The 17,971-nt window shown below is 35.4% G+C and overlaps 1 protein-coding gene across 5 annotated transcripts in view; it reads right to left on the bottom strand.

Moving 5' to 3' along the window:
- Positions 1–2,116: 2,116 nt before the first annotated feature.
- Positions 2,117–17,971, bottom strand: part of XKR9 (XK related 9) — a 90,643-nt gene continuing 74,788 nt past the window's right edge. For all 5 annotated transcript variants that reach the window (XM_082721194.1, XM_082721191.1, XM_082721190.1 and 2 more), the window contains 2 exons: positions 11,446–11,666; positions 2,117–2,811 (listed from right to left, as the gene is read on the bottom strand). In XM_082721194.1, coding sequence (XP_082577320.1) covers positions 2,183–2,811; positions 11,446–11,557 — 741 coding nt within the window. In that variant the 5' untranslated portion in view covers positions 11,558–11,666 and the 3' untranslated portion in view covers positions 2,117–2,182. The remainder of the gene's footprint in view (positions 2,812–11,445; positions 11,667–17,971) is intronic.

A 17,971-nucleotide genomic window follows, 5' to 3' on the forward strand; every position in this document is an offset into this window, starting at 1 on the left:
CAAATATCATTGATAGTTGAAATGCATTGTATCTAGTAAGTTTATCCTTCACATTAAAAGCTACATAGCAGTTTTACATTAAGTTATAAGATAAATATAGAAATGGAATTGTTTCCTCCTGGTTTAGAGAAAGCTATCGTTTGAGGATTCATTCATTAAGACACTACCCAAGGGGAAAAAAAGGGTAAGAAACTAAAAAAAATGCAAATTTGATGGAAAAACTTCATTATTTCCAGGAATTCAGCCTAATCCACTTGTCCTTACTATTACTCTAGGACCGAAATTTACTACTTAGCATAAGGAATAATGCAGAAAACCATTAATATATTATTTAGGTACCTAAAGTCCTTTCCCTATTTTTCAATCAGGTTATTTTAGTTTTGTTGTTGTTAAATTATAATTCTTTCTGTGTTCTGGATAATAACCCCTTATCAGATATAGACATTTCCTCAAAGAAGATATACAAATGGCTAACATCATTACCATCATTAGTGATGCTTAACATCACTAATAGAGAAATGCGAATTAAAACTACCATGAAATATAACCTCACACCCATTAGGACAGCCTTTATCAAAAATACAAAATATAGAAAGTTTTGGTGAGGATGTGGAGAAACTGGAACACTTGTGTACTATTAGTGGTATTGTAAAATGGTGCAACCACTATCAAAAACAGTATGGTGGGCGCCTGGGTGGCTCAGTGGGTTAAGCCGCTGCCTTCGGCTCGGGTCATGATCTCAGGGTCCTGGAATCGAGTCCTGCATCAGGCTCTCTGCTCAGCAGGGAGCCTGCTTCCTCCTCTCTCTCTCTCTGCCTGCCTCTCTGCCTACTTGTGATCTCTGTCAAATAAATAAAATCTTAAAAAAAAAAAAACAGTATGGAGTTTCCTCAAAAGATTAAAAATAATTTACTATATGATTGGGCAATCCTCATTTTGAGTATACCACCAAAAGAGAGGAAAGCAGGATCTCAGAGAAATATTTGCAAACCCATGTTCACAATGGCATTATTCACAATAGCCAGGTGGTGGAAGCAATTCAGTGATAGATAAAAATGTGGCAAATATATACAACAGAGTCTTGCTCAGACTTTAAAAAAAGGAAATCCTGTCATGTGCCACAAAATGATTAAACCTGAGGGCAATATGCTAAGTGAAATTAGTCAGTCATGAAAAACAAATATTCTATGATTCCCCTTACATGAGTTATGTAAAGTAATCAAATTTATAGAAACAGAAACAGAACTGTGGTTCCCAGAGGCGGGAGAGGAGGAAACAGAAAGTTATTCAGTAGGAATAGAGTCTCAGTTTTGCAAGATGAAAAAGTTATAGAGATGCACAAGGTGAATGCTAGTTAATGCTCTAACAGTACACTTAAAAATAGTAAACTTAACCAGTCAATTAAGCATCTGCCTTCAGCTAAGGTCATGATCCCAGGATCCCAGGATGGAGTCCCACATCAGGCTCACTGCTCAGCAGGGAGTCTGCTTCTCCCTCTGCCTGCTGCTCTCTGACAAATAAATAATATATTTACCTCCCCCAAATATAGTAAACTTGATGTTTTGCTTTTTCCCCCTTTCCTTCTTTTCCCTTTTCTTTACTCAATCTGCGCCCAACTCAAAATATATGCACTGAATCAACAAAATAGAGGAAAGAAAAATGAGCATTCTGCTCTTCTCCCTTCACAGTTCTCCACAACAAGCATTAGTTTTAGTTCAGAAACAATGAGGGAATGTAGAAGGGCGTGTATGGGAATGAGCACTGAGTATTATACTCAACTAATAAATTGCTGAACACTAAAAAACTTACAATGTAATATATTCTGGCTAACTGAACATAATAATAAAAAAGAAACAATGAGGGAAAAGTCGAAGGGAAGCTCAATTCTAGGCTTCTAATTTGGGGGAACCAGAACATTTCTTCCAATTCAGGCTCAAGCTGGCAACTCTACTAGGTAAGATGGAAATGTATTTGAGTACCCAAGATCTTTAAAACCAAATGAGAAATTAATTTAAATAATGAAATACTACAATGCTCTCTCACAGTCATAGTTAATCTACTGAAAATGATCTCAAATTAAAAGTAAAATAAAAAATAAATGGGCAAAAATAACACATACAATAACATTTTCTTTATTAACCAATGAAACAAAGAAGTAAGAAAACATCTCACAAATTAATAGCTAGTCCATTATAAAATACTTCATTCTACAATCTTCTTGAGACGTTTTTCCATCAATCTCATCAGGTTTTGTTTCTTCTTTTCTGTTTGGGTGCAAAGTCCCATAATAAACAATAAGAAAAATAATTCCAAGGACAAGACTAAGAACTATAGTGATACTGATAGGCATAAAATAGTCTGAATTAAAAACAGAGACTGGGGAAACCCAGAACACAACCAATATCCCCACTGTGGCCAGTACCCTTACAATATAGTAGCAAAACATTGGACATCTGGTATTCTGTCCCTTAATATTAAAAAAAGTAAAAATAAGAATGAATCCAACAACAACTCTATATAAAAATTCCATACTTACAGAAGCACAAAACTGAGTTTGCTTTTTAAATGCCCACAATAACCCTAAAAACCAAAGAAATAACAATAGAAATAATGCAATCTTAACATTTAAGAATAAAAGAAGTACAATACTCAGCATCCAAGATAATAATGTAAATAACTTGTAAAAGAGGTAAGTGAATTTGGGACAGGATCCTTTAAGAAGATTTTTATCAGACAAGGATTTTCTTAAAGCTACTTGATAATCAAGAGTTGACCAAGAAATAGCACAGCAAGAGACCATAATGGCTGCATCTACAAAACAAAAAATAAAAAACAGATATACTGTTATAGGAATAATAACAGCAAAATTAAATTACTGTATGCCATACATGCTTTATCTGAACACCCACAAACACATCAGGTACTTTATATACTGATCTCATCTACTCCTTTGAAATAGATATTAATATTCCCATATTACATTTGAAAGAAATGATGCTTAGAAAATACACATATTACTTAAGTCATACAACCAGCAAGTTGCAGAAAGCTGAGATTTGAAGCTAACTCTGCCTGATTTCAAAGTTGGTGTACTTAAATGCTATATTAAGACTGCTTTGTAAGATTTTAAATAAATTCACTGTACAAATTTTATTGAGCAACTGGTATAATGGAAACTGCACACTCTGGAAGTCCTCTAAGAGACTACAGTTACAGTCCGAGCTTTGCCACTCTCTTTGGCTTTGACCTTGAACATATATTTAATTCACCAAGAGACAGCATAATGGGGGGCAGCAGTAAGAAGAAGGAAGGGAGAAGGGAGGGAGGTTAAATAGAAAATTTTCATGAAAGTATAATTTCCCATTTTTTAGATGATGAATCAAATAAATAAATATATTCTAAAACTTACAAATTTCTATAGACTTGACATCTTTACCCCTTCTTTTCCCCAACAAATAACAGAAGTTCATTACTGCTTTGAAAAGGATGACACTAGCCCCACTGTCAGAGCTGGGAACTTTTATAAAACTGAAAGCAAAGGCATTAGAGGATTAAAAAGAATTTAAAGCAGAACACAGAATGCTATTCCTTCCATTTAGTCTCATTGGAGGTCTATATCTTGGGATAAAAAGGCAGACTTTAAGAAATTGACCTACTGAAAAAGTTTATGATGATTTTAAATGCCTTTGTCTACTCTCCTGGTTTTAGCATATCCCACTCTGGACTATACAATTAGCTGGACTTTTTTCTTTCTTCTTTAATTCAAATATTTTTTTTAATTTTTTAAAGATTTTATTTATTTATTTGACAGACAGACAGAGAGATCACAAGTAGGCAAAGCAGCAAGCAGAGAAAGGGGGAAGCAGGCCCCCTGCTGAGCAGAGAGTCCGGTGATGTGGGGCTCAATCCCAGGCCCCTGAGATCATGAGCTGAGCTGAAGGCAGAGTGCTTAACCCACTGAGCCACCAAGGCACCCCTAATTCAAATATATTTTAATTAAAGCTCTGCTTTCTGCTAAATTGTCCTATGCCTTTTTTCCTTTTTTTTTATGCCTTTTTTCTAATTAGTTTTTAACTTCTACCAAAATAACACATAAATACGTAAAAACTGAATAAACAAAAACAAATTATTACATATATAATATTTAAAAGTCACTAAGCTCCACTTTTCTTCACCTCTCTGTCATAACCTCCAGAAGAAATTGCTAACTCTTCTAGTTTTTCTTCTGACATTTACTCTTGTATTTTTAAATAAAACAAATACTTTAAAACAAAACAAAACAAAAATAAAGAAAAATACTTTATCTGCTTTACACACTACTTCTTGATTTCCTCTTTGGAAAGAAGAAAATTTAGCACATACATAAGTACACACCTTTCTTGCATTTTCCTCTCCCTCCACCTGCCCAACAGAGTAACATCACAATTTTTGGTAAAAGTCAGTATTTGGTGTTTATCTTATTACAACTACATATGCACTGGTTTGTTTGTTTTACTGCTCAGCCAAGTATTACACTGATATATTTCCTTTCTTTTAAAACTGTTCACTTTTCCTTTACTTGGTTTTTCCTAAGCTTATATTTCTTAGGAAAATCTTCAAATTAATTAATTAGTAAAACTCCCCTATATACACATTTATTAGTTTATTCCTTTTCTTTCTTTCCTTTTTTTTTTTTTTTTAAGAATAGCATCCTATTGATCTAAGGTAGCTGTTCTCAAGGCTTGCTTCCTGCCTTCCCAAAACTTCTGTTCACTTCTCTTTGGTGTTAAATTCCTGTTTCCTGTTCTCAAGTCTTCCTTGCTTTATTCTCATGTTTGATCAAGCATTCTCCAGATATTCCCGAGAGAAGTTACACCTAAGGAAAAATTTTTGAGACCATATATCTCAAAATGTCTTTATTCTACCCTCACATTTGATACACAGTCTTGCTAGAAACAGAATTGAAAGTTTAAAAATGCAGAGCACCTGGGTGGCTCAGTCACATCTGACTTTTGATTTCAGTTCAGGTCAAGATCTCAGGGTCCTAGGATCAAGCCCTCAATCAGACTCTGTGCTCAGCATGGAGTCTGCTTGTCCTTCTCCCTTTGCTCCTCCCCCAATGTGCTCTCTCTCCACTCTCCCTCTCAGATAGATAGATAGATAGATAGATAGATAGATAGAAGACAGATAAAATCTTTAAAAAAAAAAAAAAGTTAAAAATTGGTTTCAGGGTGCCTGGGTGGCTCAGTCAGTTGAGCATTTGCCTTCCACTTGGGTCAGGGGTTCTGGGATCGAGCTCCACATCAGCATCCCTGCTCAGCAAGGAGAGTGAGTGCATAGCTTCTCCCTTTCCTCTCCCTCTACCCTTCTACTCCCCACCCCATTCATGCACTAATAAATAAAAATCTTTAAAAATTCTTTAAAAATGTTTTCCATTGAAACTTTGAAGTTGTTGCTCTACCTATAAGCTCTTAGTTTCAAGTATTACAGTTAAGAATTTCAATGCCAACCAGTTTCTCTCACATCTTATAGAATGTTATCTTTATCCTTGCTTCTCTGGATGTTATAATGATGGGCTCAGTATGGCCATTTTTATTTACCCTTTCAATCTAATAACCCACTTCCTTCAGTCACTGTAGTTTATTCTTTGGTGGTTTTGCTAGAAATCACAATATGCATATTTAGTATATCAAAGTTTAAATATTAATGTTTTACTTCATAGAAAGATTTATAACAAAAGTAATGAGGCTTAAATTTCAGGGACTCACACTTACCCAGGTTCCTTTCAAGCCTAGGAAAGCCCTAGCAATGTATTCACTCTGTCATATATTTTTATAAGATTTGGGAAAATAAGGCATTTTTAACTGTAGTTGATTAAATGCCCTGTCTCTACTCCTACTTTCTCTTATATTTTCTTTTGGTGTATTGAAGTGTGGTCATTTTGGAGATCTAAGGGAAACTGAGTTGAGAATACATTTAGATTAGATTAGAAGGATATGTTTATAAGATCTGTTAAATAATTAAGATCTTACTAAGTGACAGAGCTAAGATTCTCAGGCAGTTTGCCTTATATTAACACTTGACTATATTGCCACCAATGGACCTCTGATTACTTAACATTAAGGTATAATGGTCTATCTAGATTTATCCAGTTGACACTATTAGTTTGACACTATTTCCCATTTCTTACTAATCTACCTGCTCTACTATATTTTTCTGATCATTTAGCTAACCTAACATTAAGTCACACTCTATCCAAACTGAATTCCTTGTCTTTACCAAACCATATCTTTGTTTATGTATTACTCTCAGTCTGAAATGACCTTGTCAAATTATACATATATAGATTATTATTTTCTTTCTGAGTTTGACATTACTGACACCAGTGAAGAAAACCTAAGACTACCAATATTTACTAAACGAGACATCAATAATAAACTAGTACTGTCACTTCAAACAGTATTGAAAATTAGTTATTTCATCAAAAAATGTGATATATTCTGAACTTATACCACATTACTAATGAAACTGCCAGTGTTTTTCCAAACTTAACAATCCAAAAAATATACATGATTAATAATTTGTGAAGCTAAAAGAAGCTTTTCCAAGTTAAAATTGTATTATAAAATTATCAAAAGTCAATCAGTATGCAACCAAAAAAATCAGAATTATCAAAATAATAAAGATATATTACTTTTCTTCCTCTTGTGAAATTTGTCAGCTTTTTTTATATATCTAATTTACTGTAATTTATTTTTTTAAATGTTTACTTTCATACATTTTATGGACTGAACTGTATTCCCCCAAAATGCATATGATGAAGCCCAAAACCCCAATGTGACTCCATTTTGAAATAGTGTCTTAAAGAGGTAATTAAGGTTAAGTAAGGTCAAAAGGGCAGGGCCCAAGTATGATAGGACTGGTATCCTTATAAGAAGAGGAGGAGACACCAGAGATCGTTCTCCATATACAGAGAAAAGAACATGTACGCAAACAGCAATAAGATGGCCATGTGCAACCCAAAGAGAGAGCCCTCACCAAAAACCAACTCTGCTGACACCTTGATCTTAGACTTCCAATCTCCAGAACTTTAAGAAAATCTATTTCTAATGGTTATGCTGTAGAATTCTGTTATGTCAGTCTACACAGACTAACACAATACTTAATTTTTTATATTATATTCTTTTTCTTAAATAAGGTCTCTCTAAATGTTTAAGTTTTACACTTCAAAAAAACCAGATCCACCTTTGCTTTACCTTTTTTCTGGACTATACAAGGAATTCAAAACACTTTAACTCCATTATCTTCTACCAGACTTACATGTTATCACTATCTTATACTTTCCTTCTATCTTTTTCTTAACCATATGATGTTTTATTTTACAGTCAATCTTCATTTAGATTTACCCACATATTTACTATTTTCTTTCTTCTTTATTCCTTCTTGCATTTTGGAACACTTCTGTTCTATATGAAGTACATTCTTTAGAATTTCCTTTAGTAGTGATATGCTAAGGCATGGATTTCTTTCTACTTAGTTGCTTGTACGATGAAGGGCTTCCTCAATCTGTGGGCAGTTGACTCTCATCATTTCTGAATTTTTTTCAGCTATTAACTTCTCAAAATTACCGCTGTTCCATTTTTTCTCTCCTCTCCTCTCCTTCACAGACTCTGCTCACATGTATATTAGACCTTGCATCCCACCTTCCATGTTTCTTAATATCTTTTTCATATATTCCATCTCCTTGTCTCTATATAGTATAATCTGAAAATTTCTTCTGATCTAGCATTGAATCACTGTCTATACAGCTATGTCTTATCTGCTAAGTAAATTTCAATTCTTAAATTTTATCATTCTCATAAATTGTACTCTTGTTTTTCAAATACACAAATCATTTTTTATAGTTTCCTATTCCATATTTTTAAGTTCATCACTTACCTCTTTTGACATAGGATGCAGATACTTTGTAACTGTTAAATTCCAATATCTAAGAACTTAATAAGCTTTTTTTTCTGCTGTTCTTACTCATGATGCTTTTGTGTGTGTGTGTGCTATAAATTACTGTAAACCATTCATTTTCCTTGGAAAACTATCTGTGAAAATTATTTGAGGCCTGAGAGAAAATGAATTCCTCCAGGGAGGATTTATACTTATTTGTGCAAAATGGCTAGGGTCACTGTCAGTCTGGGACCACTCTAAACTATATTCATACCTTAGCTTTCATCAGTTTGTTTTCAGTTTTGTTTTGTTTGGGGGACTAAAAATGAGAATTTTGATTGCAAAATTGTTATACTGTTAAGTTTCCCTGCGCTACTCAATAGCAAGGCAATACTTCTTGCTGTGTCTTGAAAGTAGATAATGAGGTAGGTAACTTCACACCTTTGCCCTGAGGAGGGTGCCTTTTGGAGTACCAGTTTTACAGATTAGATCTTTTTATCAGATGTCCCTCCCTTAGGAGGACTGAGCTTTGTCTTCAGTCCACACACTGGAAACTATCAAAACTGAATCTGCTACTTACAGTTTTGGTAAAAAACAAAACAAAACAAAACAAAAAACCTCCAGGTTTAAATGCCTTCAGAGTCTTACTTAATCCTGCTGTGTTCCCACTTTCATGTGTATGAAGACTTTTGAAAATATCCAATTGTTTTACATATTTTCAGAGAGAGGATTAATTCAAATAATTTAGGCTTTCAGTGGCAGAGTTTATTTAAATAATCTGTTTTCCATCTGCTTTCCATCTTCTAAACATTTGTTGATACTTTAATTGCTATTCTATTCTACATTCTCTTTGTCCCTATGGGTTTATACCATCTTTACTCCTTTATTCTCCTTTTTAGTATAATTTCAGGAGAGTGCAAAGATAAAAGAATATGTTCAGTCTTCTGAAGTACTTCTATATATAACCTGATTTTTTTCACATTTTACTCTTCTTGATTATCAAAACAATATATGAGTAGCAGAGAATTTTTTAATTTAGAAAAGTTTAAAGAAGATGAAATAAAACCTTTCCCAATCCTATTACCCAGAAGCAGCCACAGTTGACATTTTTGCATATTTTCTCCCAGATTCTTTATATAATAATTTCTCTGTATCCTTAAAAGTAGGATAGAAAATTTGGCAATGAAGAGCTTTGCATTGTGGGAACTCTTTCCTTTCTCTCTCCTGGACATTTTGGCAACTGCTTTGGATGGGGCTGTCCTGCATCTAAGGCAAAAAGATGGCGGCTGCAAAGAAGATGAAAAAGTTGCTGGAATGAATAAACTTTACGTTCCAACTCACTATGAAAAGTGGAGAGTACATGCTGGGGTACAAGTGGACTCTGAAAATGATCAGACATGGCAAAGCGAAACTGGTCATCCTCACCAACAACTGCCTAGCCTTGAGGAAATCTAAAATAGAATACTACTCCATGTTGTCCACAACTGTTGTCCAATACTACAGTGGCAATAATACTGAATTGTGCACAGCATGTGGAAATACTATAGGGTCTGACACTAGCTTTCACTGACCTAGGTGATTCTGGTATCATTAGAAGCATGCCAGAATAGACATAGTAGTAGTAAATTATCCAAAATTTTTCTTTAATAAAACTGACCAAAGTTTGTTTTAAGAAAAAAAAAGTATAATAGAAAATTTCATAAACTTTTTGCCTCAACTTTATTTTAGAATTACTTTCCTATGATATTAAAAGTTATCTATAAATGCTATTTCTTTTTTTTTTAAAGATTTTATTTATTTATTGGACAGAGAGATTACAAGTAGACAGAAAGGCAGGCAGAGAGAGAGAAAGAGGGAGGGAAGCAGGCTCCCTGCTGAGCAGAGAGCCCTATGTGGGACTCGATCCCAGGACCCTGAGATCATGACCTGAGGCGAAGGTAGCGGCTTAACCCACTGAGCCACCCAGGCGCCCTATAAATGCTATTTCTAATGGCTACATCATTTTTATACTAACAGTCTATAATTCAATTTCTCATCTTTTGCTATTTTTTTAAAATTTATTTTAGCCTAACAGTATTCATTGTTTTTGCACCACACATTTTTTGCTATTTTTAACTGACACTTCAACTTCTTACTTCAAGAAGAAACTAAAGGACAAGGACAGAACCTTAACATAACTACAGCTGTTACTGGATTCCATTGCTGGTCTAGATGCTATATACTACTTGAAATCATCAGAAAATCTAACATAATATAGGCTGTAGTTCTAAATATTGAACTTCTAGCTTAGGAACTGTATGATATAGGACTTTTAAGTCTAAACCCACAAATTCCTTGAATCACAAGGAAAAAACATCCCATAAGTAGGTTCTCTTTGATATATGACTAACAATCAAAGTAAAGGTAAAAATATTAGAAGGGACTAAAGTTTTATGGGAAATGAGAAACAGAAAGACTGAGGGAATGAACTGATCTCACAGGTGCCTCTAGCATAGAAGGAACTCCAGGGAAAATGATAATCTGTTCCTCTGAGCTGAATCCAAGTGTATATAGAACCAGAGTCATTAATGAAAACTGGGGCTATTTAGCAAGTGGGTTTTTTTTTAACATCTCAAATTAGATACGTAAAAAGGTTTAATGAAAACATTAATTGTCCTTTAAAAAATGAACATTTTACCCTAATGAGGAAATCTGCTATAGAAGAGCAATATATTAACTACTTACAAAATTTTCATTGTTTTGTGGCATTTGGACTTTCAACCAGTGATTTCAATTCTGGGAATTTACCCTATGGATATACTTCACACATGTAAAATGATTCCTGAATAAGATTACTCACTTCAGCATTTTTTTACAATAGCAAAATATTAGAAACAACCTAAATTAATATAAATATTGGGCTTGTTAAATAAATCATCCATAATTTGTAATACTATGCAGATAATAAAAATGAATGAGGGAGTTCCTTCTGGACTGATACGGATAGATCTCGAAGACATACTGTTAAGTGCAAAAAGCAAACACAACTTTTATGTTACCATTTCTGTAAAAGAAAAAAGAGGAAAAAAGAATATAGGCTTTTTAAAAATTTTTCTGAAAGAAGCATCAAAAAACTGACAATAATAATTTCCTTTCTTGGCAGACAAAAGAAGTAATGGGAAGAAGGGAGAAGGAGACAATATATCTTCATATACTTTTTGATATTTCCACAGTATACTTTTTTCAAAAAAAATGAATAATTCTTAAAATAAAGAAACTATAAGAAAATTTCTAAAACCTCTCAAAGAGTTATGTAGTTGAGGGGTGCCTGGGTAGCTCAGTCACTTAAGCATCTAACTCTTGATTTCAACTCAGGTCAGGATCTCAGGGTTTTAAGATCGAGCCCCACATTGGGCTTTGTGCTGAGCATGGAGCCTGCTTAAAGGTTCTCTTTCTCCCTCTCCCTTTCCACCCCCGCCCCACACAAAAATTAAAAAAAAAAAAATCCTCAGAGGACCCATTTAACACAGGGTGTTAGAAAAGACTTACACTGACTGAAATTTGCTTGACCATGTTCCAGAAAGATGTAGAGCTGCAAAACAAATTGTGGGCAGCCTTCCAGGTAGGTCTCAAATAGTCTGAGCATGCTCAAATCAGTCATTCTATCTATAACCTCTTTATGTGGATCAATTTGTTCTTCTATAAAGTTATCAGTTTTGCTGATATTTTTGAAAGTCACGTGATAACCCTTTTTCAAGGCAAACCAATACCTGTAAACACAAATATTCACCTTCAGTAAAATATTCATTATAACATGTATGTTAATATATATAATAATTCTGGAAAAAGTAATGTACTTAAGTACAGAATATTCTGGGGCGCATGGATGGCTCAGTTGGTTAAGTGCCTGACTTCATTCAACTCCGGTCATGATCTTAGGGTCCTGGGATCAAACCCGACAGCAGGCTCCTCACTCAGAGGGGAATCTGCTTGTCCCTCTGCCCCCCCCCCACTCATGCACCCACATACATGGTTTTTCTAATAAAAAAATAAAATTATTTTTTAAATAGTACAGAATTTTCCCACAAACTTTCTCCACTATAAATTTCTTTCAACTCTGAATATTTCATGATGGCTTTATTGCAATTCAAACCCCATAAACTTTGGGGCACATGGGTTGCTCCATCGGTTCAGTGTCTGCCTTTGGCTCCGGTCATGATGTTGGGGTCCTGAGATCAAGCCCCACATTAAGCACCCTGCTCAGCACAGTCGGCTTCTCCCTCTCCCTCTTACTCTGATCCTCCTCCCTGCTCATGCATGTGCTTTCCCTCTCAAATGAATTAAAAAGAAAACTTAAAAAAAAAAACCACCATAAACTTTAATTGCATATTTGATAGGCATTGTATGCTAACACTATTGAGCATACATGATTTCAATTCATATTCATAGTAATTATGTGAGAAGAATAAGTATTATTCCAATTTCACAGATGAGAAAACTAAGAATGAGAATGGTAGCATGATTAGCTAAAAGTAAAGATCAGACCAAGACTCCACACCTGATCCTATGATTCCTAGTCTTAACCACTACTTTCTGAAAGACAAACAGCAATTTTCAATTCATGAAAATTTTTTTTTAATGTACTTCACAGAGATCACAAGTAGGCAGAGAAGGAGGCAGAGAGTGGGGAGAAGCAGGCTCCCTGCCAAGCAGAGAGTCTGATGCGGGGCTCAATCCCAGGACCCTGGGATAATGACCTGAGCAGAAGGCAGAAGCTTTAACCCACTGAGCCACCCAGCTGTCCCCAATTCACGAAATGTATCTTAACTACAAGACAGATACATGCTCTTAAAAATGTCAAAAGTTGAAGATGAGACTGAACCTAGCAAACAATTACCCAATATCTGCAAGGTGCTAGGTTCTTTTACCATTACCATCCTAGAAAATATGTAATTTCTCAAAGGCTTTTAAAACACCCTTACTCAGGCTCTTTTTTTTTTTAATTTTAAAATTAACATGAGTTAAGATCATACAAGTAAAACTATTAATAAAACATATTGAGATATTTAAGAAATTTGGGTCTTGCAAAAAGGCAAACAGGCTTCTAGCCCAAAGTTTACTGAAACTCTTTACTCCTCAGTTTCCTCATCTATAAAATAATGGCAATCATATATATCTTGTTTCAGTTGGCCCCTTCTGTCACTGTTCCCCATTTCGTTAAATGGTACTAACATTTACCATATTGCTCAGACCAAAAACATGGAAAAAATTTACAACTTTTTTTTCTCATACCCTAAAAAACAATTCCTCAGCAGGTTCTCTTAGTTCTGATTCTATCTTCAAATATATTCAAATCTGAGATGTGTTGATGAGAGGAGCAAGATGGAGGAGGAGTAGGAGACCTAAATTTCATCTGGTCCCAGAAATTCAGCTAGATAATTATCAAACCATTCTGAATGCTTAGGAACACAACAGGAGATCAAAGAATAGCAGTAATTTTATGGACAGAAAAGCAAACACTTTCTGGAAGGTGGGATGTGTGGAGAAGTGAATCTGAGGTGATATACAGGAAGCCAGACTGCTGGGGGGTGGGGGAGCCTCTGTCAGCTGGCTACCAGCAAGTGATAGAGCTGTGGGAGCACAAAACCAGAACTTTTAGAAGTCTGCTCTGCTGAGGGATGTTGCTCTAGTGGCTAAGTGGGGGGATTGGAATCCTTGCAAGGACAGTGTGGTCTCAGGACTTCTGGGTTACAGAAAGCCTGAGGGTGCCTGAGTGCAGAAGAGCTCCCAGATAACTGAGCAGGGAAGCTGGCTGTAAAGACTGAGCCAAGAAGTGGGTTCTCAGCTCGGCATTGCCATGAATCCACAGCATGATCCACAGCACAGTCGGGCCGCTGCTCTTCAAGCAGAGACCCAAAAAGTGGCAGATCCAGTCAGACTCCCCTTTCTTTCCCGGGAGGAGTGGCATGGGAGGGCACTGCAGGAACCTGCTGGGTTTGGGGACTCCAAATGGGGTCATGTGCCAGAGACAGAAATTCTCAGTCACAGGCCAGGTAAGCACAGAGTATGACAGAGACCAGGGAGACAAGAGTGACTGACTACTTTTCTCTGAGGGCTCGCTGAGGAGTGGAGCCCTGAGCTTTCAGCTCTTCTGGAAACAGAGACTGGGAGGCCACCATTTTCATTCTTGTCCTCTAAAGCTGTACAGAGAGCTCTCAGGGGGGAAAAAAGCTACTAAGGCAAACACAAGCAGATTACATAGGCTGGCCACTGGCAAGGGTGGTGCCATTCCCTCTGGAGCAAAGACATTTGAGAATCACTGCAACAGGCCCCTCCTCCAAAAGATCAGCAAGAACATCCAGCCAAGACCAAGTGTATCAATGAGAACTGCAAAACTCCAGCGCTAGAGGAATACAACACATAGATTTCATGGCTTTTTTCCCATGATTCTTTAGTCTTTCAAAGTTAATTTTTTTTTATTTTATTTTATTCTTTTCTATTTTTTTAATTTTTCTTTTCTTTTTCAACCAACATCTTATCAATTTCTTTTTAAAAATATTTTTAAATTATCATTTTTGCAGTCAAATTCTATTCTCTCATTGTATTTAACTTTGTGTGTGTGTGTATACATATATATAACATATACATACATATATATGTTTTCCTTTAAAAACACATATACAAACATATATATGTTTTCCTTTAAAATTTTGGGATGCAGTTTCTTCTCACAGACCAAAGTAAACCCAAAATCTAGTGTGTAGCTCTGTTCTATTCAAGAGCCTGATCATATTCTTTTTATTTTTTTTTCTTTCCTTTCTGGTCTCTTCTGATTTGGTTAGTGTATCATTATTTTTTTCTGGGGTTGTTGTTACTCTTTTAGCATTTTGTTCTCTCATTCACCTATTTTTCTCTGGACAAAATGACAAAATGGAAAAACTCACCTCAAAAAAAAAAAAAAAAAAAAGAAGAAGAAGAACAAGAGGCAGTACCAACTGCCAGGGACCAAATCAATACAGACACTAGTAAGATGATGGAACTAGAGTTCGGAATGACAATTATAAAGATACTAGCTGGACTTGATAAAAGCATACATGACATTAGAGAATCCCTGTCTGCATAAGTCTAACCAAGTCGAAACCAAAAAGGCTATTAATGAGGTCCAATAAAAAATGGAGGCTCTAACTGCTAGGATAAATGAAGTAGAAGAGAGAATCAGTAATATAAAAGACCAAATGATGGAGAATAAAGAAACTGAGAAAAAGAGAGACAAACAACTACTGGACCACAAGGGGAGAATTCAAGAGTAAGTGATACCATAAGACAAAACAATATTAGAACTGGGATCCCAGAAGAAGAAAGAGAGAGGGGGGCATAAGGTATATTGGAACAAATTATGGTGGATAACTTCCCTAATTTGGGGAAGGAAACAGGCATCAAAATCCAGGATGCACAGAGAACCCTCCCCCCTTCAAAATCAATAAAAATAGGTCAACATCCCAACATCTAACAGTAAAACTTAAAAATTTCAGAGACAAAGAGAAAATCCTAAAAGCAGCTTGGGACAAGGGATCTGTAACCTACAATGGCAGAAACATTAGATTAGCTGGTATATAGTAGGTTCTCAAAAAAATATTACTGAATGAATTAGTAAATGAAAGTTCATATTTCTTCCATAAAGAGACAGTATATAGAAAAGAACTTTGAAAAGTTGGAAGTAAAACACAAATATAAGATATTCCTATTGTAAACAAGATACACATATATGGACATACAAAGATTCATCATGTGGCAAACAAGTACATTTTTAGGGTAAGTGGGCAGGGGAATGGGGTAACTGAGTGATTAACTGGGTATTAAGGAGGGCACATAATAAAATGAGCACTGGATGTTGTATGCAACTGATGAATCACTAAATTCTACCCCTGGAACTAATAATACAGTATATGTTTAAAGATGTTATTTTTATTTATTGGACAGACAGAGATCACAAGTAGGCAAAGAGGCAGCTGGTGGGGGCTGGGGGGGAAGCAGGCTCCCGGCCAAGCAGAGAGCCCGATGTGGGACTCGATCCCAGGACCCTGGGATCATGACCGGAGCCAAAGGCAGAGGCTTTAACCCACTGAGCCACCCAGGTGCTCCTATAGCATATGTTTAAATTGAATCTAAATAAATTGAATTTAAATAAATTTTTTAAGAAGAAGTAGATTTTTATCACAGTTTTAAATAACATGGTCTATTATATTTATTGTGGGTTAGATGCCAAAGCAGAAAGTCTACAAAAATGATGAAGGTGTGATCTCCACTTCAATGACCTTACAGCCTAATAGGAAAGTCAAGCCTGTAAAGTATCAGTGGCAACACAAGGCAGAAGAAATAACTAAATAGAAATATAAATACTGCGTTGTAAAAGTACAGAAGAGAAAAATGATGAACACTCCCTAGGACTTATACCTGAGATTTACAGGGAAAGTTGTGTTTGAGTCTTTTCTGAGTATCAGGCACAACAGGCAGCTCCCACATATATATTATACATATATATTATATAATACTATTACATAATACAATACGAGATTTCTCTTCCTAATGTAGATTATAAACCTTTCACAAATATTAACAGGTACATACCCACAGCACAGAGTGAGAGAAGTAGCAAAGCACAGTGGCTAGGAGTACAAATTCTAATAAAGCCAGAATGCCTGAGTTCAAACCTCAGCTCCATCACTTCCTAGCTTAACCTCTCTGCTTCTGAGTGTCCTCATCTGAAAAATGGAAGCATTCATCATATCCACCTCAATGAATTGCAGTGAGGAAAGTTAATACATGTAAAATGCTTAGACCAGTAACTGGTACATGTTAAGTATCATACATACAGTTGACTGTTAAAACAAAAAAACAGATAGAGGTGTTTACAGATGTTCACATCAACATTTCCAGTAACTTTAGGGAGTAATTTTTCCAATTCTGTAGCAATTAATGGAAAATCTATACAAAGTTCTGCTTATCTAAAGGATAACTTCATGGGAAAGGGGAGTATGAATATAATTGTTTAGTCAATAAGATATTGTTTCAGTTTTATGGAACAAATGATTAAGAAGACAAAGGAAAAAACAAAGGGAGCATTTTTATATTTTGTCACAACATATTCTTTTATTGAGATTTTTAAAAAAGCACCAGCTTCTTCCACTATTAATGGATTACTTTATATCAGGCTAATCCTCCTACTGATGACAGTGATAAATTCTAAACAAAACATATAAGAAAACAAAGCACAGAAGAGGAACCAAAAGTAGGAAGAAACAAGAGGGCATTCAACCCTTAAGAAAAGGGCATCATACTGTATAAGATACACATTTATCTGTCTTTCCTCTGAAAATATCCCATAGCCCAAAGGGCACAAAGCAGATACAGCTCAAGCAGAAAATAAAAATATTACTGGCCCAAAGAATCAAAGGACTGGGTCTGAATCTGCCAGAATGTTTAGAAATTAAAAGGGGGGGAAACTCTCTGGAAAGAGGAAGCCACACAGTAGAGAACCCCCAAATCTGCCTATACTCTCCTCAGATACATGGTTGACCCCTTACTATGTCTGTGTGGAATGAGACTCCAAGAACTGATGAAAAATGGCCAGAAAGAACCAAGCAAAGATTTCAGCAGCTGTCTACCACAATGAAGAGTCTAGAGTTTGAGTTCCACCAAATTAGAGGGGTTTGGTAGATACTTCAGGCATTCCACTAAAACACCAAAAGAGACATGCTTTAGGAGTAAAGACCATATTTCATGTTTCAGAGATTTTTCCTTAAACTAAGGACAAAATCAAAATACACCCTCCCTAACAAAACCTAAACCAAGCCTCTGTAACACAACAAGGTAATTTGCCATCTGCTTTTTCTTCAATGGAAGATAACAGAAAACAGTCTCTACAACGTCTCAATCACAATGTCCACTACACAATAAAAAATAATTTGACAAGCAAATAAACAGGGAAATGTGACTTATACAGAGGAAAATCAGTTAACAATTAGTTAATAGAAGCATACAACAGATGACTCAGATGTTGAAATTAGAAAACTAA

This window comes from Mustela nivalis (assembly GCF_964662115.1).
Source record: "Mustela nivalis genome assembly, chromosome: 2".
Taxonomy (NCBI): Eukaryota; Metazoa; Chordata; class Mammalia; order Carnivora; family Mustelidae; genus Mustela; species Mustela nivalis.